The 25,066-nt window shown below is 52.2% G+C and overlaps 1 protein-coding gene across 2 annotated transcripts in view; it reads right to left on the reverse strand.

Annotated features, from left to right (window-relative positions):
- Positions 1-10,305: 10,305 nt before the first annotated feature.
- Positions 10,306-25,066, reverse strand: part of IL12RB1 (interleukin 12 receptor subunit beta 1) — a 28,355-nt gene continuing 13,594 nt past the window's right edge. The window contains exons 1-8 of one of the 2 annotated variants that reach the window (XM_063719347.1): positions 23,406-23,796; positions 20,812-20,979; positions 19,662-19,799; positions 17,829-17,984; positions 15,151-15,285; positions 13,478-13,574; positions 12,419-12,494; positions 10,306-11,383 (exon numbers count right to left, since the gene is read on the reverse strand). In XM_063719347.1, coding sequence (XP_063575417.1) covers positions 10,940-11,383; positions 12,419-12,494; positions 13,478-13,574; positions 15,151-15,285; positions 17,829-17,984; positions 19,662-19,799; positions 20,812-20,979; positions 23,406-23,565 — 1,374 coding nt within the window. In that variant the 5' untranslated portion in view covers positions 23,566-23,796 and the 3' untranslated portion in view covers positions 10,306-10,939. Of the gene's footprint in view, positions 11,384-12,418; positions 12,495-13,477; positions 13,575-15,150; positions 15,286-17,828; positions 17,985-19,661; positions 19,800-20,811; positions 20,980-21,824; positions 22,599-23,405; positions 23,797-24,794; positions 24,878-25,066 lie in introns of those variants that run through there. The other variant, XM_024237241.3, reaches the window with a different exon arrangement.

A 25,066-nucleotide genomic window follows, 5' to 3' on the forward strand; every position in this document is an offset into this window, starting at 1 on the left:
CAAGCTCCATGAAGTACAAGATCCCAGACTGGCTCTTGAACAGCCAGAAGGATGTAAAGGATGGAAAATATAGCCAGGTCCTAGCCAATGGTCTGGACAACAAGCTCCATGAAGTACAAGATCCCAGACTGGCTCTTGAACAGCCAGAAGGATGTAAAGGATGGAAAATATAGCCAGGTCCTAGCCAATGGTCTGGACAACAAGCTCCGTGAAGAACAGGAGCAACCGAAGAAGATTCGGGCCCGTAGAGGGATGCGCCACTTCTGGGGCCTTCGTGTCTGAGGCCAGCACACCAAGACCATTGGCCGCCGTGGCCGTTCCCGTACCGTGGGTGTGTCCAAGAAGAAATGAGTCTGTAGGCCTTGTCTGTTAATAAATAGTTTATGGCCGGGCGCGGTGGCTCACGCCTGTAATCCCAGCACTTTGAGAGGCCGAGGTGGGCGGATCATGAGGTCAGGAGATTGAGACCATCCTGCTAACACGGTGAAACCCTGTCTCTACTAAAAATACAAATAATTAGCCAGGCGTGGTGGCACACGCCTGTAGACCCAGCTACTCTGGAGGCTGAGGCAGGAGAATCTCTTGAACCCGGAAGGCAGACGTTGCGGCGAGCTGAGATCGTGCCACTGCGCTCCAGCCTGGGCGAAAGAGCAAGACTCCGTCTCAAAAAAACAAATAGTTTATATACCAAAAAAAAAGGAAAAAAAAAAAACCTGAGCCCAAAGCCTAGCCCTAAACGTCACCTCCGGTCCCCATTCCCGGCTTGCACTGGGCAGCAGCCAACACCACAGGGACGTGGCCTGGGCTTCCCGCCAGACTGCCTGCTGGAAAACCAGCTCTGGGAGGTGGGGGTGTCACCGTCCAGTATGTGAGGGTGGAACCTTCTGGGCTGACCATTTATGGGACAGGCCCCTAGAATGGGAGGCCCAGGACAGCCGGAGAGCCACAGAGCCCAGCAGCTGGACCAGGGTGACCGTGATGCCACTGAGGCTGGGACACCTACACGAGACTCTTCAGGAATAAGCCCCTATTTCCCCACCTAAAAATGGAAGTGGGGCCGGGCACAGTGGCTCACGCCTGTAATCCCAGCACTTGGGGAGGCCAAGGCGAGTGGATCACTTGAGGTCAGGAGTTCGAGACCAGCCTGACCAACATGGTGAAACCCCGTGTCTACAAAAATGCAAAAATTAGCCAGGCATGATGGTGGGGGGCCTGTAATCCCAGCTACTCAGGAAGCTGAGGGAGAAGAATCACTTGAACTGGGAAACAGAGGTTGCAGTGAGCAGAGATTGTGCCACTGCCCTCCAGCCTGGGCCACAGAGCGAGACTCTGTCTCCAAAAATAAAAAAAGAGACAAAGAAACAGGGAAACAAGGAGAGACAGAGGCAGTGAGAGACAGAGACACACAGAGATACACAGGGAGAGACAGAGACAGGTGAAACAGACAGAGAGAGATGAGACAGAGACACACGGAGAGACAGAGACACAGAGAAACAGGGAAAGAGAGAAAGGGAGACACAGTGAGACAGAGACAGACAGAGACAGAAGTGAGACAGAGACAGAGAGATGAGACAAAGAGACAGAGAGAGACAGGGAGAGAGGTGAGAAATGAGATAGACGAAGAGAAAGATGACACAAATATTTTGGGTGGCTGAGGGGGGAGGATTGCTGGAGGCCAGGAATTAGAGACCAGCCTGGGCAACATAATGAGACCCTTATCTCTACAAAAAGAAAAAGAAAAAAAAAAAGATGGCATAGAAAGAGACAAGGAGAAAGACAGAGACAAGACACAAAAAGAGTGAGAGAGAGGCACAGGGAGAAAGAGACAAAGAGAGGCAAGACAAGCCAGGTGCGGTAGCTCACTCCTGTAATGCCAGCACTTTGGGAGGCCGAGGAGGGCGGATCACCTGAGGCCAGGAGTTCAAGATCAGCCTGACCAACATGGTGAAACCCCGTCTCTACTAAAAATACAAAAATTAGCATAGTAGGGTGGCGCATGCCTGTAATCTCAGCTACTCAGCAGGCTGAGGCAGGAGAATCACTTGAACCTGGGAGGTGGAGATTGCAGTGAGCCAAGATCACGCCACTGCACTCCAACCTGGGCAATAGAGTGAGACTCTGTCTCAAAAAAAAAAAAAAAAAAGCAAGACAGAGAAATAGAGACAGGAAGAGATGAGAAATGAGAGATAGGGAGAGACGGGGAGGGAGGAAGGAAATAGGAAGCTGGGGGTGGGGCCAGGGCACAGTGGCTCATGCTTGTAATCCCAGAACTTTGGGAGGCTGAGATGGGAGGACTGCTTGAGGTCAGGAATCTGAGACCAGCCTGAGCAGCAGAGTGAGTGCTCTTTCTACAAAAAATACAAAATTTAGCTGGGCTTGGTGGCACACACCTGCAGTCTCAGCTACTTGGGAGGCTGGGGTGGGCAGATTGTTTGAGCCCAGGAGGCTGCAGTGGGCTATGATCACACCACTGCACTCCAGCCTGGGTGACAGACAGAGACAGTGTCTCAAAATAAAACAAAATGAAAATTAGCCAAACATGGTGGCAGGCACTTGTAATCCCAGCAACTCGGGAGGCTGAGGCAGGAGAATCGCTTGAACCTGGGAGGTGGAGGTTGCAGTGAGCCAAGATCGCACAGCCTGGGAAAGGAGAGCAAAACTCCATCTCAAAATAATTATAAAATAAAATAAAGATCACTCCTGTTTAGTTGGTTAAGAAGGAAAAAAAAAGAGGTTAGGGGTACAGGACCAGCCACTGGGAGAAGAGGGCCCTCCTACCGGGCCAGAGGAGCCCCTGCCTGGAGCTCCTGATCCCAGCACATAAGGTTTAATATTATTAAAGGTGATGATATCTTGGAGGGTTGGGCTCCTCGTTCACCTAGCTCCCTCTCACCTCTCATAGGCCCCCCGGGGGGGGCTAACTACCCCATTGCACCGATGGGGAAACTGAGGCTCAGACAAGCCCTGGCTGCACAGCTAGTTGGAAGCAGAGCCAGGACTCGGCTGAATCCTTGAGACGTCTGTCGACTGACTGTGTGACCCCTGGCCCCTCCAGTCTCCAACCCAGAGGAGAAACCCGCCCCTCTTCCCATCTCCCACCCACAGCCCGCCCGGCGGGTAGTTTTTTTTTTCCCTCCTCCTGGGTATTTTGGTTTCGGCAGGAACCGCCCAGGGGAGCAGGCGGTTCCCGCTGGCAGGGTCAGCCCAGGGCGGGGACTGGAGCCAGGAGCAGCTCCAGGCCAGGGAAGGTGGGGAGGACTCGGGGAGGGAGGCTGGCCGTGGCCCTGACCACTGGGACCAGGCAGGTCGCGTCCCCATCCCAATCTTCCGGTGCCTCAGTTTCCCCACCTGGAAAGCGGGGCCCTGCGTGATCGCGGCACGGCCCATGGAGACGCATCGCACATGGGTCCGGGCGGGGTTTCCCCGTCTCCATCAAGGTTCTGTCCGCTCAGTTATTAAACATTGATGGATCCGGGACAGAGCCAGAGGCCAGTGCCCCAAACCAGGGCGGGAAGTGGGGAGGCGAGGAGGAGGGAGGGACAGGCCAGAGGTGGGGGCTGGGGGTGGGGAGGATGGGGAGAGGTGCCCGCAAGAGGGGTTTATCAAGATCAGGAGGATTCTTAGGTAGCACACCCAAAGCACAAGCCAGCAAAGGAAAATAGATCAACCCGACTCCATACAATGCAAGACTTTTCTTCTGCAAAGGCCACTATTAAGAGAGGCCGGGCACAATGGCTCATACCTGTAATCCCAGCACTTTGGGAGGTTGAGGCAGGAGGATCGCTTGAGTCCAGGAGTTCAGGATCAGTCTGGACAACATAGTGAGATGAGACCTTGTCTATACAAAAAATATTTAAAAATTAGCCAGGCATGGTGGTGTGTGCCTGTATAGTCCCAGCTACTGGGGAGGCTGAGGTGGGAGGATCGCTTGAACCCAGGAGTTCGAGGCTGCAGTGAGCTATGATTGTGTCGCTGCACTCCAGCCTGGGCAATAAAGGGAGACTCTATCTCAAAAAAAAAAAAAAAGGAAAAAATGACAACCCACAGAATGGGAGAATATATGTGCAAATTATGTATCTGATAAGGGTCAAAAAGATAAATAATCCAGCCAGACATGGTGGCTCACGCCTGTAATCCCAGCACTTTGGAAGGCTGAAGCAGGCAGATCACTCAAGGTCAGGAGTTCAAGACCAGCCTGGCCAACATGGTGAAACACGGTTTCTACTAAAAATACAAAAATTAGCCGGGCATGGTGGCTAGCGCCTGTAATCCCAGCTACTTGGGAGGCTGAGGCAGGAGAATCGCTTGAATCTGGGAGACAGAGATTGTGGTGAGCCAAGATAACGCCACTGTACTCCAGCCTTGGCAACAGGACAAGACACCATCAAAAAGAAGAAGGAGGAGGAGGAGGAGAAGGAGAAGGATAAGAAGAAAAAGGAGGCCAGGCGCAGTGGCTCACGTCTGTAATCCCAACACTTTGGGAGGCTGAGGTGGGAGGGTTACTTGAGCTCAGGAGTTCCAGAACAGCCTGGCCAACATGGTGAAACGCCGTCTCTACTAAACATACATAAATTAGCCGGGCATGGTGGCAAGAGCCTGTAATCCCAGCTACTTGGGAAGCTGAGGCACGAGGATGATCGCTTGAACCCGGGAGGCAGAGGTTGCAGTGATCCGAGATCACGCCACTGCACTGCAGCCTGGGTGACAGAGTGAGATCCTGTCTCAAAAAAAAAAAGAAAGAAAAGAAAAGAAAAAGGAAAATAGCAAGTGTTGATGAGGATGTGGAGAAATCTGAACCCTCATGCCTTGCTGGAGGGAATGTAAAATGGTACAGCTGACGTGGAAAAGTTCGGCAGATCCTCCGGAATTTAAACACAGAATTACCATATGACTCTGTGATTCCACTCGTAGATATATACAGAGAAAACTGAAAACAGGTGTTTACGCCAAAACTTGTACACAAACGCTCAGAGTTGTGTTATCCACAATAGCCAGAAAATGGAAACCACCCAAATGTCCATTGATGGCTGAGTGGATAAATAAATGGTGACACATCCACACAACGGAATGCTATTCAGCCATCAAAAAGAATGAAACCCTGACACACTATAACGAGGATGGGTTTCAAAAACATCTGAGTTTCTTTCACAAAAGAACAGACAGAAAGGCCACGTATTGTATGATTTCATTGATATGAAATGCCCAGAACAGGCAAATCCATACAGACAGGAAGCAGATGAGTGGCTGCCAGGGGCTGGGGGAGGGGAATGGGGAGTGGCTACGATGGAACGAGGTTTTCTTTTTGGGGAGATGAAAATGTTCTAGAATTAGGTATGAGTGATGGCTGCACAACCTTGTGATTGTACAAAAACCACTGAATTCTACTTTTTTTTTTTTTTTTTTTGAGACAGGGTCTCCCTCTGTCACTCAGGCTGGAGTGCAGTGGTGCAATTATGGTTCACTGCAGCCTCAACCTCTTGGGCTCAAGTGATCCTCCCGCCTCGGCCTCTCAAAATGCTGGGATTGCAGGCATAAGCCACCATGCTCAGTGTCAGCTGTACACTTTAAGAGGGCGAATTGTATGGTGTGTGAATGCATCTTAAAAAAGGAGGAATGGCCGGGAGCAGTGATTCACACCTGTAATCCCATCACTTTGGGAGGCCGAGATGGGCAGATCGCCTGAGGTCAGGAGTTTGAGACCAGCCTGGCCAACATGGTGAAACTCCATCTCTAGCAAAAATACAAAAATTAGCCATGCATGCGTGGTGGTGGGTGCCTGCAGTCTCAGCTACTCTGGAGGCTGAGGCGGAAGAATTGCTTGAACCCAGGAAGTGGGGTTGCAGTGAGCCGAGATCACGCCACTGCACTGCAGCCTCCTGGGTGACAGAGTGAGATTCCATCTTAAAAAAAAAAAAAAAAAAAAAAGAGGAATAAGGCTGGGGCTCAGTGGCTCGTGCCTGTAATCTCAACACTTCGGGAGGTGAGACAGGAGGATCGCTTGAGCCCAGGAGTTCAAGATCGGTCTGGACAACATAGCAAGACTCTGTCTCTAATTTAAAAATTTTTTTTTAAAAAAAGAAATGAGTTAAAAAAGAGACAGAAATGGGCAGGGGGCAGAGTTGGAAGAAGGGCCTTCCTGGGCAGAGGGCCTGGCATCTGGGGCACAGATAATAAAGTATCAGGGGCAGGCCAGGGGCTACCCTGAGTCCAGGGGGTCATCTCCTTGCAGCTTATGGTCCCCAGAAACCTGACACCTCAGTCCCATCCTGGCTTAAGGGCAGAGGCAGAGACAACATCTGTTTCTGACCAAACCCAGAGGCTACTGGAGAGATAGAGAAGGAAGGTACCTGGGGAGATAAACTGAGGCAGCCTATCTCCCTGATGGAGACACGCTTCCCACCTATTGGTGGGAGCCGTGGAGAAGGGAAAAGATGGATCAGGAATGACAGAGACAGAGGAAGGGAGGTGGGAAGAGGGGCACGAGCTCTGGAGAGGCTGCCTGACCACATCCATTTTATGGACCAGAAAACTGTGAGGCCCACAAGATCAGTCACCTACTCCCAGCTGAACTGCAGCCAGAATAAACTCTGAACCTCTCACCAGTCAGGTCCTGATTCTCCAGCTCCAGGACCCCACAACCCAAGAATAAAACCCTAGCACGCTGGGCGCGGTGGCTCACGACTGTAATCCCAGCACTTTGGGAGGCCGAGGCAGGAGGATCATGAGGTCAGGAGATCGAGACCATCCTGGCCAACACGGTGAAATCCCATCACTACTAAAAATAGAAAAGGATTAGCCAGGCGTGGTGGCGGGCGCCTGTAGTCCCAGCTACTCGGGAGGCTGAGGCAGGAGAATGGCATGAACCCGGGAGGCGGAGCTTGCAGTGAGCCGAGATCACGCCACTGCACTCCAGCCTGGGTGACAGAGCGAGACTCAGTCTCAAAAAAAAAAAAAAAAAACCCTAGCCCACAGGTGCGGTGGCTCATGCCTGTAATCCCAGCACGTTGAGAGGCCAGGGCAGGAGGATCACTTGAGCCTAGGAGTCTGAGACAAGCCCAGGCAATATGGTGAGACTCTGTCTCTACAAATAATCAAATAAACTGAGAGTGGTGGCACATGCCTGTGGTTCTAGCTACACAGGAGGCTAAGAAAGGAGAAACAGTTGAGCCCGAGAGGTCGAGGCTGCAGTGCTCTGTGGTCACGCCACTGCACTCTAGCCTGGGCGACAGAACGAGACCCTATCTCAAAAGAAAAAAAACAACTCTGGCCCATATGCCCCCAGCCTCACATGGGCTACAACTTCTTCCGTCCCCTGTCCATTCCCCACCAGCCACCTCAGGGCCTTTGCACTCCCTCTTCTGGCCCCTCTTTACCACCTGGGTCCTAGTATTGCCTCCTCCAGGAAGCCCTCCCTCACTAGCTACTCTTCACATCCCCACTCATCACTCTTACGGTTTCTCATAACTCTCTGTGTGATAATTAGATTAGTGTCTGCCTTCCCCACCCAGCTAAGAGCCCCTCATGACCAAGAAGATCCTGACTTGTGCAAGATGGGGCCTGGTATACAGTAGGGACTCAATGCTGACTTTTTTTTTGTTTTTTTTGAGACAGGGTCTTACCTTGTCACCCAGGCTGGAGTGCAGTGGCGCGATCTCAGCTCACTGCAACCTTGACCTCCCCAGGGTCAGGTGATTCTCCCACCTCAGCCCTCAGCCTCCCAACTAGCTGAGACTACAGGCGTGTGCCACCAAACCTGGCTAATTTTTGTACTTTTAGTAGAGACGGGGTTTCACCATGTTGGCCAGGCTGGCCTCGAACTCCTGAGCTCAAGCGATCGGCCCGCCTTGGCCTCTCAAAGTGCTGGGATTACAGGTGTGAGCCACCACGCCGGACCCTGATTTCTTAAATGAATGAATGAAACTGAGCTGTGAAATAGGGGCTAACACCGTCCTGACCCCTGGAGCTGCTGGGAGAAGCTGAGGCATGGCTGCTCTGAGGAGCCCTGGAGTAATAGTTGCATAGTAGTTGCTCAATAAATACCCGGCCAGGGCCCTGCTAAGCAAACTTGCCGGGCCCATTGAGAAAAGGACTCCAAACCCCTTCCTATTTTACAGACAGGCAAGCAGAGGCCCAGAAAGAACCTCTTGTTGGTCATTTTCTCGGGACAGAAGAAGGACTCAAAGTGGCTTCATCAAACAGGGAACTGAGGCTGGGTGCAGTGGCTCATGCCTGTAATCCCAGCACTTTGGGAGGCCAAGGCAGGTGGATCATTTGAGCTCAGCAGTTTGAGACCAGCCTGGGCAACATGGCAAAACCCCGTCTCTACCAAAAATACAAAAAAATTAGCTGGGCGTGGCGGCTTGAGCCTGAGGCTGAGGCTGAGGCTGGAGGGTCACTCCATCCTAGGAGGTGGTGGTTGCAGTGAGCCAAGATGGCGCTACTGCACTCCAGCCTGGGCAACAGAGTGAGACCCGTCTCAAAAAAGAAGTAAAAAATAAAAAATAAAAATAAAACATTTATTTATTTATTTATTTATTTTATTGTATCTTTTTTGAGACGGAGTCTCGCTCTGTCTCCCAGGCTGGAGTGTAGTGGCACAATCTCGGCTCACTGCAACCACCACCTTCCAGGTTCAAGCGATTCGCCCGCCTCAGCCTCCCAAGTAGCTGAGATTATAGGCGCTTGCCACCACGCCCGGCTAATTTTTGTATGTTTAGTAGAGACGGGGTTTCGCCTTGTTGGCCAGGCTAGTCTCAAACTCCTGATCTCAGGTGATCAGCCCACCTCTGCCTCCCAAAGTGCTGGGATTACAGGCATGAGCCACCGCGCCTGGCCTAGAATATTTTTTTAAAAAGAGGAACCGGATGGAAAATATTGGGTTTCAGGTATGGCTGGATCCAGGAACTAATGCTTCATCTTGGTGCTGCTGTCCTCCCGGCAGGCTCCTCTCTCAGACAGGCGTCCCCACGGTGGGAAGGAAAGAGGCTCCAAGCTCCAGGCTTCCTTCTGTCCAGCTCAGTCTCCCGCTAGTGGAAGCAGGGTGTGCATCTTCCCCATGCACTCTGGCAAGAGTCCCAGCTGCTGCACAGTAAACATTGCCTGTCTCCTACTTCTCGCACCCAAGGGACTGTGCATAGGGATGGGTTTGCGGCCAACTCCAGGGACCTCCAGGGCTCACACCTGCAATCCCAGCACTTTGGGAGGCCGAGGCGGGTGGATCACTTGAGGTCTGGAGTTCAAGACGAGCCTGGCCAACATGGTGAAACCCTGTTTCTACTAAAAATACCAAAAATTTTTAGCTGGTCATGGTGGCGGGCGCCTGTAATCCCAGCTACTTGTGAGGCTGAGACAGGAGAATCACTTGAACCCGGGAGGTGCAGGTTGCAGTGAGCCAAGATCGCGCCATTGCACTCCAGCTTGGGCAACAAGAGCGAAACTCCTCAAAAAAAAAAAAAAAAAGGAGGATAAACGCTCAAGGGAGGGCATGCCTGGTGGAGGGAACGGCTTGAGCAGAAGCTGGGATGTGGCAGATCCGGAGCGGGGCGGGGGGCATTTGCAGAACTCTGACCAGCCACCGCGTGGCTGGGGCACCGGGATCCAGGCCTCTGTTTCCCTATCTAGATGCATCGATGGGGAAAGGGAGGCCCTCCCACCAAAGGGGCGGGGCCTGGGCTTCTTGCCTCTTGGCCCTATTGGCTGCCAGGGGTCTCTCCCCGAGAGGTCTCATCGTTTTTTTGCCACAAAATTCAGTAGTTCTGGGCTTTTTAACTCCCCTCCTCTATCTGAAACCGGAAAAGTCTGTTTAGCAAACGCGGTGGGAGGAGGCAGGGCGGGCCCGGCCGGGGAAACGCGCGCCGCTGTTGCCACCTGGTGGCCATGGGGGGAATCTGGACTACCCGCTAATCGCCAGGGCTGGGGTGGGATTTCAGGAACCCCTTCACACCTCGGCTCAGACCGCAGTGGGGATCAGGGGGAGGCGGCTGCAGAACGCGAGGGAGGTGGGGTAGTGTGGGCAGAAAGAGAGAGGATTCAAGGTGTGTAAGGGGGCAAGGGTCCTGCTGTGAGTTGGTGGGCGTGAGGAGGAAGGAGCGTGGGGACAAACCACGGTTCCTGTTACGGGAGTGCCCGGCTGCTCCACTCCCCCTAGGCCGTCCCTTCCCCTGCTCAGTCCTAACTTAGTAGGGTTCCAAGCTCTCATCCGGCTCTGTCTCCCCCAGATTAGGTGCTCCTGGAGGAGACCTAGAGGAAGAGATTAATAAACATATGTGGAATGAATGAATGAATGAATGAATGAATTCCAAGGCTCGTGTTTTGAGATTTTGAGCAGGACATTCAAGCTTCAAACAGGAAAAAAATACCCAAGAGGAGGCTCATTTACGATGATTTTGAACAGCTGTGTGAGGTCATTATCATCACCCCCATTTTATAGGGGGGTGAGGGTGGGGTGGGGGGTGGGATGGGAGGACCATCATTTTTCCCACAATGTTTACAGCCCCCTTCCCTATATGCCTGGATCCTCCAAGCTACAAGACCCCGCAATGCTGCAGGGAGCCCTTGAGTCCAGACTCCCCATCCAGTGCTCCTGGGGGTGAATGCCCAGCCCAGGGTCTGGGGATCCATCTGAGCCCCCTTTGCCCCCATTCCCAGTCTATTCTACTCCAGAACAGGTCAATGGCAGGGTCTGCTCCTGCCCCACAGACGCCAGGCCCAGCAGGGTGCAGCAGTTTCCATTTCATGGCAGCATCTAGGGTTCCCCCCGCAGGATGTGTGGCAACAGGCGCGGGGCACAGAGGAGGCAGGTGCACTGGAGCCTGGAGGAGCTCTGGGTTATTTGGGTCCAAATTTGACTCCTGTGTGTTCTATGTAGCCTCAGGCGAGTCACTCACCCTCTCTGAGCCTCAGCGATCACATCTGTAAAGTACAACAGTCATGGTTCCTTTCAGGGGGTGGTTGTGGGGATTTGGTAGGGAATCATGTGAGTGGATGGAATGGGCTGGGTATGCCGTAAGTGCTTAATAATCAGCCGTTGTGATTGAGATAGTCGCTCTTCCTGTCTGTAAGACAAAGTGGATGTTCTCGTTTCTCCCTCAGGCCTCCAGGCCCTGATATCCCAGGAGTGATGGACGTCTAGCCCCCCCACCTCCCGGGCAGGGTTGCACCCCTGACCGTCTGGCCCATTGGGCCCCAGCACCTTGGCCTTGCACCTGTCTCCATCCTCCAAGGACAACTCTGTATCCAGGGCCAGCTCAGAGGCACCCTCAGGTAGCTCTGTCTTCTTGAGAGGCTCAGTCCTCTCGCCTTTGTCCCAGGACATCTCCACCACCAGGGCCTCCTGCAGGGATGCCTCTTCCTGGAAGTCCACTGGGTTGATCCACTGCCAAGTCTGCAGAGGGAGGGTAGGGCCACAGCTGTGAGCAGAGCTCTACTTCCCATCCAGAGCAGGATGGAACAGACCAGGTCACTGCTGGTTAAATTCTCTAACATCCTGAGACCTGGACAGGTGCAGTGGCTCACACCTGTCATCCCAGCACTTTGGAAGGCTGAGGCAGGTGGATCACTTGAGGTCAGCAGTTTGAGACCAGCCTGGAGAACATGGCCAAACCCCATCTCTACTAAAAATACAAAAATTAGCTGAGCTTGGTTGCACACGCCTGTGATCCCAGCTACTTGGGAGGCTGAGGCAGGAGAATCATTTGAACCCGGGAGGCAGAGGTTGCAGTGAGCCGAGATGGTGCCACTGCACTCCAGGCTGGGTGACGGAGAGAAACTCCATATATCCTGAGACCGATTTGAGGATGGAGTCCGCCACACTGACTCCCATTCAGCCCCTCTTAGGAAGAGCACTCCCATCTGTCTTTGGGAAATTTCCCTCCCTCTTTTCACAGATGGTGTGGTTGACAGTGCAGTGACCCCACCGCAGTGCTAGCAATGGTCATGTGACCCTGGCCAGCCCACCCATCAGACCCTTCCCTACCCCTCTGGTTCTAGCCATAGGCTCAGGGAAGGGCATGTGACCCAAGCTGGACCAATCAGTGATGGCCCTGAGACTTTTGCCCCGGTTAACGGAGAAAATGGACACCCTGCTTCCAATCAGAGAAGGCTCAGCCTGCCTGGGGGAGAACCCTGAACGGGCAGCTCCCAGATAGATCCCAGTCGCTGGATTCAGCTATATCTGAAGCCCATTCCCTTGGGATTTTTCCATCAGGTGCCCTTTATAATAAAGCCACTTTGAGTTCTGTTTCTAGTGCCAGGAAATGGACCTCTGCCTGCCTGTCTTTAAAATGGGAAGGGGTTTGGAGCACTGGTTTTGGAGTCCTTACCTTAATGGATTGGGGGAGAATAAAATGAGCTAATGTGTGACCCTTGTCCAGCGTGTGCACCCAATAAAAAGACTTAGAATTAGAAAAGGCATCCTTACCTCCTTCCCTCCAGGGAACTCAATGGCGGAGCTGGCACAGGGTGTGGGCAGCGGCGGACACAGGTGCCGTGCGGCCCTGGGGAGGAAAGGGGGCCAGTGAGAGGAGCTGAGGTTTTTTTTTTTTTTTTTTTTTTGGAGACGGAGTCTTGCTTTGTTGCCCAGGCTGGAGTGCAGTGGTGCAATCTCGGCTCACTGCAACCTCTGCCTCCTGGGTTCAATTGATTCTCCTGCCTCAGCCTCCTGAGTAGCTGAGATTACAAACGTGTGCCACCACACCCGACTAATTTTTGTATTTTTAGTAGAGACAGGTTTCGCCATGTTGGCCAGGTTGGTGTCCAACTCCTGGCCTAAAGCGATCTGCCTGCCTCAGCCTCCCAAAGTGCTGGGATTACAGGCGTGAGCCACCGTGCCCGGCTTGAAAGCAGCTTTCAATCAGACATGCCACCGGTGTCACCGCCCCTTTCCATAGGAATGACCCCTTCCCTAGAAATTTCTGCATAGGATCACTTGAGGTCAGGAGTTCAAGACCAGCCTGGCCAACATGGTGAAACCCTGTCTCTACTGAAAATACGAAAGAAATAGCTGGGTGTGATGGCATGCACCTGTAGTCCCAGCTACTTGGGAGGCTGAGACAGGAGAATGGCTTGAACCTGGGAGGAGGAGGTTGCAGTAAGCCAAGATCGTGCCACTGCACTCTAGCCTGGGTAACAGAGTAAGACTCCATCTCAAAAAAAAAAAAAAAAGGAAAGAAAGAAAGAAAAAGAAATTTTGTATAAACTGCCCCCCTTAATCTGCATGCAATTAAAAGTAAGTATAAATCTGACTGCAAAACCGCTCTCAGCGGCTACTCTTCGCCTACAGGGAAGCCCTGCTCTGCAGAGGCAGTCACGGAGCTATAACTGCTGCTTCAATAAAGCTGTTTTCTTCTACCTCTGGCTTGCCCTTGAATTATTTCCTGGGCAAAGCCAAGGACCCAATCTGTGGGCTAAGCTCCACTTTGGGGCTCCCCTGCCCAGCATCATTACCATCGCTATGGTAACGGTAAGAGGTGTCAGTTACCTGTTCAGGCCAAGGTAGCCAAGGACGCCCACGAGAAGGATGCTCAGGAAGCTCCCCAGGGAGGCGAAGAAGATGAGCCAATCAGAAACCTGCACTTCTGGGGTGGGAGAGCGTGGGTTGGCGGAGGGCTACCTCCTGCCTCTTCCTCAGGGAAGGAGCTGGGAGGGCCTGGTTTCTCCAGGAACTTGCTGCTGATCCTGGTGCACATGCCACGGGCTTCTCACTGGGAGACCACAGAACCCACCTGCCCGGTAGCTGTCAAGGAATAAAGGCCTGGCGTGCAGGAAGTGTTCAAGACTCTGTAATTCCAGGCCGGGCACAGTGACTCATGCCTGTTATCCCAGCACTTTGGGAGGCCAAGGCGGGCTGATCACCTGAGGTCAGGAGTTCGAGACCAGCCTGACCAATATGATGAAACTTGTCTCTACTAAAAACACAAAAATTAGCCAGGCGTGGTGGTGTGCGCCTGTAATCCCAGCTACTTGGGAGGGTGAGACAGAAGAATCGCTTGAACCCGGGAGGCGGAGGTTGCAGTGAGCCAAGATCGCATCATTGCACTCCAGCCTGGGCAACAAGAGCGAAAATTTGTCTCAAAAAGAAAAAAAAGACCCCGTAATTCCAGGAGCCTGCACATAGGGCACATATGGCTGCCCCTCGACCCAGGCCTGCCTGCCCCACACCAGCCCTGACTCTTTTATTCTCTGGGTTCCAGTTGGTTCTCTTGGAACTGAAAGAACACCACGGCATAAACAGGGATCATTTGATCTCTGAATCTCTTATAACCATGCACCCCAGATAACAGAGCCTGTGTTGTTCTCTTCCTCCTCCTCCTTCTCCTCCTCCCTCTTCTTCTATTCCTCTTCCTCTTCTTCTTCTTTCTTCTCCTTCTTCAATTTTTTTTTTTTTTTTTGAGACAGGGTCTTGCTCTGTCACCCAGGTCAGAGTGCAATGGTGCAGTCATGGCTCACTGCAACCTTGAACTCCTGGTCTCAAGCCATCCTCCCACCTCAGCCTCCTGAGCAGCTGAGACTACAGGTGTGCACCACCACACCCCGCTATTTTAAAAATATTTTTTGTAGAGATGAGGTCTCACCATGTTGCCCAGGCTGGTCTTGAACTCCTGGGCTCAAGCAATCCTCCAGCCTCAGCCTCCCAAAGTGCTGGGATTACAGGCGTAAGCCACCACACAGGGCTTTGCCTATGTCCTCCTTATTTTTGCATTCATTTATTTGTCGCTCAATGAACAGATTCCTGCATCTTCCTCCTCCCCAAGAGCCCCTAGATACCTTGACACATCTACCCCCAACCCCGCAGTGTCAGACCAGGGAGGAGGGACAGTTGTAGACAAGGGCATGGCCAGAAGGAGGCAGAGAAGGCTTGCTGGAGGAGGGAACTTTTGAGCTGAGTTTTGAAGGATGAATAGGAGTTGGACCCTGTGGAAAACAAACATTCCAGGCAGGAGGGAGGGAAGGGCCTGCATGGGCAAGGCTCCTGGAGTGTGAGAGGAAGCTGCGAGAGAAGGCAATGGGAGCAGGTTGAGCTGCTACTTTCTCCTGAGGGCAGTAGGGAGCCATGGAGGGAGTGAGAGTGAGAGCAGGACTGCTAAGATCATTATGGGAATTGCAGTGCAATGCATGCTGGGTAAATAACTGGGTCCCACCCCCTCCACTTACCGATGCTGAAGCGCTGGGGCTGGCTCCAGACACCCATCAGCCACGCTGTGTCTGCTCGCACCTGCACCGTGTAGGCTACACCAGCCCGCAGGCCACTGAGGGTAACTTGGGTCTCTGTGGGCTGCACGGGATACTCTGCAGTGGGAAAGGCAACCCTGAGTCCTGGGACCTCTTTACTCCTCAGAGGCCAGGCTGGGCTACCACAGCCTGTGGGTGGGGCGGAGATTCATAGGCATTTTGCTAAAATCTCTACTCTGTCTCTTTTTTTTTTTTTTTTTTTTTTTGAGACTGAGTCTTGCTCTCTCGCCCAGGCTGGAGTGCAGTGGCGACATCTCGGCTCACTGCAAGCTCTGCATCCTGGGTTCACGCCATTCTCCTGCCTCAGCCTCCCAAGTAGCTGAGACTACAGGCGCCGGCCACCACGCCTGGCTAATTTTTTGTATTTTTAGTAGAGATGGGGTTTCACTGTGTTAGCCAGGATGTTCTCAATCTCCTGACCTCGTGATCCGCCCACCTCGGCCTCCCAAAGTGCTGGGATTATAGGCGTGAGCCACCGTGCCCAGCCTAAAATCTCTTCTCTTAATGTGCCCATTCATCTCAAAAGTTTTTTTTTTTTTTTTTTTGAGATAGAGTCTCACTCTGTTGCCCAGGCTGGAGTGCAGTGGCACGATCTCAGCTCACTGCAACCTCCACCTCCCAGGTTCAAGTGATTCTTGTGCCTCAGCCTCCTGAGTAGCTGGGATTACAGGCGCCCACCACCACAGCCAGCTAATTTTTTGTATTTTTAATACACATGAGGTTTCACCATGTTAGCCAGGCTGGTCTTGAACTCCTGGCCTGAAGTGATCCCCCCGCCTCAGCCTCCCAAAGTGCTGGGATTACAGGCGTGAGCCACCACGCCCGGCTGACTTGTTAGATCTTTGGGCAGGTGGATCTGAGGTTGGAGGCAGGATTGGACTCTGGAGGCAGGGCTTGGACACAGGACCAAATTGAGGACTAGCTAAAGCAGGACCTGGGCTTTCCGTAAGACACGCCCACCAGTGTGCCATGTCAGTTTACCATTACCATGGGAACACCCGGAAATTACCACCCCTGTCCATGGCAATGATCCCACAACACGGAAGTTACCACCTTCATCCTAGATATTTCTGCATAAACCGCCCCTTCATTTGCATATAATTAAAAGCAGGTATAAATATGAGAGGTAGCTGCCCTGCCTGTGGGGTGTCCCCGCACTGCAAGGAGCAGGACTTCTGCTGCTGCTCTACACGGCCACTTCAGTAAAAGTTTCTGTCTAACACCACCAACGTGCGCTTGAACTCTTTCCTGGGGAAAGCCAAAAACCCTCCTGGCTAAACCCCATTTTGTGGGCTTTCCTGTCCCTCATCAGATCCCCCCTCCAGGCCTCAGTTTCCTCATCTATGGAATGGAGACAGTCATCCCTGCTTGATGAGATTTCAGCTGCTGCTACATGTGAGGGGCAGCTTCCCATGGATGAACCCAACACACCATAAGCACTTGGCTGGTGCCCTCCCAGCCTTCTCCAGGGTCTGCAAGGGGTGATCAAGACCCTCAAGTTCAGCTGGGTGCTCATGACTAATCCCAGCACTTTGGAAGACCAAGGTGGGAGGATAGTTTGAGGCCAGAAGTTTGAAACCAGCCTGGGTGAGGCCAGACACGGTGGCTCACACCTGTAATCCCAGCATTTTGGGAGGCCAAGGCGGATGATTCACCTGAGGTCAAGAGTTCGAGACCTGCCTGGTCAACATGGTGAAACCCCATCTCTCCTAAAAATACAAAAATTTACCAGGCATGGTGGTGCGTGCCTGTAATCCCAGCTACTTGGGAGGCTGAGGCAGAATTGCTTGAACCCGGGAGGCAGAGGTTGCAGTGAGCTGAGATGGCGCCACTGCACTCCAGCCTGGGTGACAGAGCCAGACTCCCTCTCAAAAAGAAAAAAAAAAAAATCCCAGCCTGGGCAATATAGCAAGACCTCATTTCTGCAAAAAATAAAATATTAACTGTGCATGGTGGTGTGCACCTGTGTTTCCAGCTACTAGGGAGGCTGAGGTGGGAGGATCGCTTGAGCCCAGGAGGTTGAGGCTGCAGTGAGCTATGATGGCACCACTGCACTCCACTCCAGCCTGGGCACAGAGTGAGTCCCTGTCTATAAAATTAAAAAAAAAAAAAAAAAAAAAAAGACCCTCAAGTCTAATTCTCTTGTTTTTGTTTTTTGTTTGTTTGTTTTTGTTTTTGTTTTTTTGAGACAGAGTCTCACTCTGTCACCCAGGCTGGAGTGCAGTGGTATAATCTCGGCTCACTGCAATCTCCGCCTCCTGGGTTCAAGAGATCTCCTGCCTCAGCCTCCCGTGTAGCTGGGATTACAGGCATGTGCCACCATGCCCAGCTAATTTTGTATTTTTAGGAGAGACGGGGTTTCTCCAAGTTGCTCAGGCTGGTCTTGAACTCCTGACCTCAGTTGATCCACCCGCCTTGGCCTCCCAAAGTGCTGGGATTACGGAGGTGAGCCACCTTGCCTGGCCAATTCTCTTGTTTTAAGGGTTTGATAGCCAAGGCCCAGAGAAGGACGGCAAGGTGCCCAGGGTCACACAGCAAGACAGATCTCAGGCCAGGATCCTCCCTTCCTCCCCGAGCCAGGTCTGCACTGCCTCACATACCTGACACCTGGTTGCTGTCTTCATCTCGGCAGCGGACAACATACTCCTTTAGGACGCCGGGACAGGTGCTCAGCAGGGATGGTGCCCAGTCCACAGACACAGAGTCCAAGCTATGATTCTTCACCGAGACGTGGTGTGGTGTCCCAGCCGCTGAGGCTGCAACCAGTACCACTGTCAGAGTCAACTCCAAGAGTGCTGGTCGAGGCCTGGCACAGTGGCTCGCACCTGTAATCCCAGCACTTTGGGAGGCCGAGGTGGGTGAGTCATTTGAGGCCAGGAGTTCGAGACCAGCCTGGCCAACATGGCAAAACCCCTTCTCTACTAAAAATACAAAAATTAGCCAGGCATGGTGGTGGACACCTGTAATCCCAGCTACTCAGGAGGCTGAGGCAGGAGAACCACTTGAGCCCAGGAGGCAGAGGTTGCAGTGAGCCGAGATGGTACCACTGCACTCCAGCCTGGGCAACAGAGCAAGACCCTGTCTTTAAAAAAAAAAAAAAAAAGGCCAGCCACGATGGCTTATGCCTGCAATCCCAGCATATTGGGAGGCCAAGTTGGCCAGATCACTTAAGGTCAGGAGTTCGAGACTAGCCTGAGCAACATGGGGAAACCCTGTCTCTACTAAAACTACAAAAATTAGCCAGACGTGGTGGTGGGTGCCTGTAATCCCAGCTACTCGGGAGGCTGAGGCACGAGAATCGCTTGAACCCGGGAGGCAGAGGTTTCAGTGAGCCAAGATCGTGCCACTGCACTCCAGCCTGGGCCACAGAGAGAGACTCTGTCTCAAGAAAAAAAAAAAAAAAAAAGGAGTGCTGGTTGAGCACTTTCTGAATGCCCAGCCTCCCACTGTCCAGAGACGGGGGTAGCATTGGACACAGAGTCAGGTGGGTTGGGTTTTAATTCTGGTTCTGCCACTCAGTCACTGTCATTTGCCTTCCCTGGGCCTCAGTTTTCTTATCTATAAAATGGACAATGCTGGCCGGGCGTAGTGTCTCACACCTGTAATCCCAGCACTTTGGGAGGCCAAGGCAGGTGGATCACGACTTTAGGAGTTTGAGACCAGCCTGGCAAACATGCTGAAACCCTGTCTCTACTAAAGATACAAAAATTATCCAGGCATGGTAGTGCACACCTATAATCCCAGCTACTCAGGAGGCTGAGGCAGGAGAATGGCTTGAACCTAGGAGGCGGAGGTTGTATGATTGCAGTGGTGCAATCATAGCTCACTGCAGCCTTGATCTCCTGGGATCAAGTGATCTTCCCACCTCGGCCTCCTGAGTAGTTGGGACTACAGGCACATGCCACCATGGCTGGCAAATTTTTTTCTTTCTGTAGAGACAGGGTCTTGCTATGTTGCCCAGGCTAGTCTTGAACTCCTGGGTTCAAGTGATCCACCAGCCTCAGCCTCCCAAAGTGCTGGGATTACAGGGGTGAGCATTCTGTCTGCCTTAACAGCACTGTCCTTTTTTTTTTTTTTTTTTTTTTTTTGAGACAGAGTCTTGCTCTGTCACCCAGGTTGGAGTACAGTGGCACGATCTCGACTCACTGCAAACTCCGCCTCCAGGGTTCAAGTGATTCTCCTGCCTCAGGCTCCCAAGTATCTGGGATTACAGGCACCCGCCATCACACCCAGCTAATTTTTGTATTTTTGGTAGAGACAGGGTTTCGCCATGTTGGCCAGGCTGGTTTCAAACTCCTGACCTCAGGTGATCCACCCACCTTGGCCTCCCAAAACGCTGGGATTACACGCGTAAGTCACCGTGCCCAGCCTCTATTTTTAAAAATTATTTAAAAAGAAAAGATAATGTAAACCTGCAGGTTTGGATCACTTACCATTGCCCCCAAAGTGGTAGGTGGACAGGACTGTAGACCACAAGGTGAGCTTCTTGGGGTGCGCAGAGGCGAAGATGGTAATGTAGTAACACTTTTCCTGCCCCATTGCCCCAGACTCTCGACTCCAGCTGTATGTTGCTAGAAGGATAAGCAAAGGCCAGGCCATTCAGTAGATTGTGTTCCCACCTCTGCACCTTTGCACTGGCTGTGCCATCTGCCAGGAACCCCCAGAAAACTCCTACTCATGCTTCAAAGCCCTTGCACCAATAACCCCTCCTCCAAGATCTCTTCCCTATGCAACGCCCCCAACCCCATCCCCATCCCTCTCTAACCCAGCCCTTACTCCATGGAACTAGGGCTTTTTTTTTTTTGAGATGGAGTCTCGCTGTGTCACCCAGGCTGGAGTGCAATAGTGCAATCTTGACTCACTGCAATCTCCGCCTCCCGGGTTCAAGTGATTCTCCTGCCTCAGCTTCCTGAGTAGCTGGGATTTACAGGTGCCCACCACCATGCCTGGCTAATTTTTATATTTTTAGTAGAGACAGAGTTTCTCCATGTTGGCCAGGCTGGTCTCGAACTCCTGACCTCAGTTGATCCACCTGCCTCGGCCTCCCAAAGTGCTGGTATTACAGGTGTTAGCCACCTTCCCTGGACAATGGGGTCAGGGGTTCCGTGTCCAGTTCTGTGTCCTCAGGCTGTGTATTCCTCAAGGAACAGGCTGAGGCTGAGGCTTTCTGGGGCTCTGGCAAGGCCCAGAGTAGGAAGCGGAAGAGTGAGAGGGCACCTGAGCCTCACAGCCCCCCTTTCCCTAAAGACTCCTCATTAATTTGCCACCAGCATCTCGCGAACTGCCACCTTCCCTGGTGCGGTTGAATATTTAACAAACACCTTAGGATCTGAGATTCATTACCTGTAGGTGTGCGATCTGCCTGGAACTGAGCTCAGGATGCCAGCAAGAGGTTCCAGACCCATATGGGTGAAAGGCTCTGAACCTCACCCTGTCCCTACCTCTGTATGACATTGAGTAAGCAGCAACACCTCTCTGGGCCTTAGACACCCACTATGTGCCTTCCCTGCAGGTTTGAACCCACCAGGACCTAAAAGGGAGGGCACAGAGGAGGGGTAGAGGCAGGCCATTCCAGGCCATTACCCATTCCAGCCGGATCCGGGTCTTGCGGCGCAGTCAGGTTGCAGGTGGCAAGGCCCCCGTCCTGGCCCACGGGCTGCCATTCAATGCAATACGTCGTGCTCTGAGGCCGGGCTGGCCAATACATGGTGGTCCCGTTGGTTCCGACGCTGATATTCAGAGCCACTGGTTCTGGAAGGAGAGGAGAGAGACCCATCGAGACAGTTGCTGTCTCTCTCCCCAGCCCCCTTCTCTGGCTCCTGCAGCCTCTCTCCCACCCTCTCATCTATACCCCTGACCCTACAGGGCCAGGGATGTCTGTGTTTGGCTGTTTCCCTGCACTGGAGGCTGCCTGGGGGCCAGGCACAAAGTGGGTAGCAGATGGCGTTTGTTTTTTTGTTTTTTCTTTGGAGACGGATTCTTGCTCTGTCACCCAGGCTGGAGTGCAGTGGCATGATCACGGCTCCCTGCAATCTCAGCCTCCCGGGTTCAAGCAATTCTCCTGCCTCAGCCTCCTGAGTAGCTGGGACTACAGGCGCGCGCCACAATGTCTGGCTAATTTATTATTATTATTTTTTGGTGGAGATGGGGTTTCACCATGTTGCCCAGGCTGGTCTCGAACTCCTGACCTCCAGTGATCCACCTGCCTTGGCCTCCCAAAGTGCTGGGATTACAGGCGTAATCCACCGCACCCAGTCAGCAGATGGTGTTTGAATGAGCTGAGTCCTCCTCCAGCCTAACTGCTGTCTCCTCGCCAGGATAGTCACCATGAGGGCTTCCTGTACTGCCATTACACCCACTTCCAGCCTTGTAGGCGTCTCCGGCTGTGGCAGATACCTGGCTGCCCACCACTTGCCTCGCCTAGGCAGAGAGTGTGATGCAAGACCAGGCCTCCCCGGCGTGACCGGCCCCACTGGTGGTCTCATGCCAAACTCAGAAGCACGAGCACACACCCACTCAGTCCCTGGGCAAATCTCTCCCACACCCTCCCGCCAGGGCATCTGCATGAATGTCAGAGAGATGGATACTGCTTGCAATTCTGGGGATAGCAACTGCCATTTATTGAGTACCGAATGCATGTGCCAAGCCAATGCTGAGAGCTTTACAGGCACCATTTCACTATGATATGGGACCAGGCTGGGTATGGTGGCTCACGCCTGTAATCCTAGCACTTTGGGAGGTGGAGACGGGTGGATCGCTTGAGCCCAGGAGTTCGAGACCAGCCTGGGCAACATAGGGAGACCCCTGTCTCTACAAAAAATAAAAATAAAAAAATAACCAGGTGTGGTGGTGCATGTCTGTAGTCCCAGCTACTCCAGAGGCTGAGGTGGAAGGATCACTTGAGTCTGGGAGTTCAAGGCTGCAGTGAGCCATGATTGCACTCCAGTCTGCCAACAGACTGAGAACCTAGCTCAAAAATAATAAAAATGTAGGTCGGCCACAGTGGCTCACACCTGTAATCCCAGCACTTTGAGAGGCTGAGGCGGGTGGATCACCTGAGGGCAGGAGTTTGAGACCAACCTGGGCAACATAGTGAAACTCCATCTCTACTAAAAATACAAAAATTAGGCTGGGCGCAGTGGCTCACGCCTATAATCCCAACACTTTGGGAGGCCAAGGCAGGTGGATCACTTGAGGTCAGGAGTTCGAGACCAGCCTGGCCAACATGGTGAAACCCCGTCTCTACTAAAAATACAAAATTAGCCGGGTATGGTGGCAGATGCCTGTAATCCCAGCTACTTGGGAGGCTGAAGCAGGAGAATCTCTTGAATCTGGGAGGCGGAGGTTGCAGTGAGCTGAGATCATGCCATCTGTCACGAGAAAAAAAGAAATTAGATCTTAAATAAACACAGGGTCAACTCTAGCCTTTTTTCTTTCTTTCTTTCTTTTTTCTTTTTTGAAACAGAGTGTAGCTCTATCACCCAGGGTGGAGTGCAGTGGCTCAGCTAGTTTTTGTTGTTGTTGTTGTTGTTTAATATTACATAATAGCCAGGTATGATGGCACATGCCTATATTCCCAGCTATTTGGGAGGCTGAGGGAGAAAGATTGCTTGAGTCCAGAAGTTCAAGTCCAGCCTGGGCAATATAGCAAAACTCTGTCTCTTAAACAAACAAACAAACAGACCAACAACAACAAAAAACTGCATTATGGATCTTGATTATTGAATTTTTTTTTTTTTTTTTTTTTTTTTTTTTGACACAGTCTCGCTCTTTGTTGCCCAGGCTGGATTGCAATGGTACAATTTCGGCTCACTGCAACCTCTGGCTCCTGGGTCCAAGCGATTCTTCTGCCTCAGCCTCCCAAGTAGCTGGGACTACAGCCACCACACTCAGCTAATTTTTGTATTTTTAGTAGAGACTGGATTTCACCACGTTGGCCAGACTGGTCTCAAACTGCTGACCTCAGGTGATTCACCTGCCTTGGCCTCCCAAAGTGCTGGGATTACAGGTGTGAGCCACCGTGCCTGGCTGATTACTGAATTTTTGATACACCCCTAAATTAGGCACTCCTTTAAAATTTTCTGCCTCACTCCTCTCACCCTGGTCTAGCTGAGGCTCAGAGTAGGTGCTCAGCTCTGAGGGGCCCTCATACTGCCCTCCCCACCCAGAGGAGGCACCTGTGTGGGTGTCGGCAGGAATGTGCCACGTCTGGTTCAGGCCAGGACCAAATTGGTTCGAGGAGATGACAGCCACGTTGTAGGCAGCACCCGAGAGATAGGGCATCTTCCCCAGGTGCAGGGTCCTGGTGGCCTTGGCCTTACACGGGCAGGACAGCATGTGGAGCTGCAGTCGGTAGGTGACCTCTGTGCCAGGCGCCAGCCCTTGACAGCCTTCTGGAAGCTCCAGCTGGGTTGGCTGTCAGGAGTATGAAAGACAGCTTGTGGGGACCTGATCACACTCATTATCCCATAGGCAGACAGCAGGGCACAGCCTATGAAGACAGACTTGGACAAAGGCCACAGCCAATAACATGCATCAAAAATTTAAAAAATAATAAACCTCAATGCTGGCAAAGCTGCTGTGAGACAGGCATTCATCTCCAGCACACATCTAGCTTGGGGGAGGTGGGAAATTGACAAAACCCACTGACATTCAGGAAAACAAGAATGTTTCCATCTTTTAACCCAGTTACCTCAAGCAGAAAATTTTTCCTTAGAAAAGGAATTTGAGAGGCTGGGCGCGGTGGCTCACGCCTGTAATCCCAGCACTTTGGGAGGCTGAGACGGGTGGATCATGAGGTCAGGAGATCGAGACCATCCTGGCTAACATGGTGAAACCCCGTCTCTACTAAAAATACAAAAAATTAGCCCGGCGTGGTAGTGGGTGCCTGTAGTCCCAGCTACTCGGGAGGCTGAGGCAGGAGAATGGCGTGAACCCGGGAGGCGGAGCTTGTGGTGAGCCGAGATGGCGCCACTGCACTCCAGCCTGGGCGACAGAGCAAGACTCCATCTCAAAAAAAAAAGAAAAAGAATTTGAGTTAGAGGAACATAGGAATTAAAGGATTTTTGCTACAGCCTTATAGTAACAGCTCATTAGGGACCTGACTAAGATGACTATGGTAAAGTCAGTGAGTGAAGTATTTGTCAGTTTTGTCTCAACAGAGATACTCCCTCTATGCCTCAGTTTCCCTGTCTGTAAAATGGGGCCAATCAGACTGCACTTAATGGGTTGTTTTGGGACTTAAAGCAATAATCTGCTACCCCGGCAAATGCAGTCACCATTATCTCTTTCCTGGCCTTCTGGCTTCTGTGCAATTCCCCCACACACTGTTTCTCACACAGGAGCCAGGGAAAGCCTGTGAACATCTGAGTCCAGTCATGTGCCTCCCCTGCTCACGCACACTCCATGGCTCCCTATTACCTTCGGAGTTAAACCCACAGTTTGCCCACTTCCTGCCACCTCTACATCTCGTCTCCTTCCATCTACCACTTGCTCATCCCTCTCCAGCCCTTTGCCTCCTGCTCCCCATCCCAGGCCACCCCACAGCCCTGTGACAGCCCCGTTACCTGCTCTTTCAGGGTCAGCCGCCTCCTCCCATCTCGGCCCAGCTGCTCCACCGAGAATCTCACCTGAGGCTGTGGGGGGTTTTCTGCAATCAGAACCAAACCAACCAGACGAATTGGAAGGAGAGAAAGACTGATGGATGTTTTCTTTGTAAATGATGGATTCTCCACATTTACAAAGTGAAAATCACTTGCTGCCCCAAATTGCAGAAAAGAGAAAAAACTGAAGGAAGAAAAATTAACACAATTTGCATCCCCAGGGATAACTGCCACCT

This window comes from Pongo abelii, chromosome 20, assembly GCF_028885655.2.
Source record: "Pongo abelii isolate AG06213 chromosome 20, NHGRI_mPonAbe1-v2.0_pri, whole genome shotgun sequence".
NCBI classification, from domain to species: Eukaryota; Metazoa; Chordata; class Mammalia; order Primates; family Hominidae; genus Pongo; species Pongo abelii.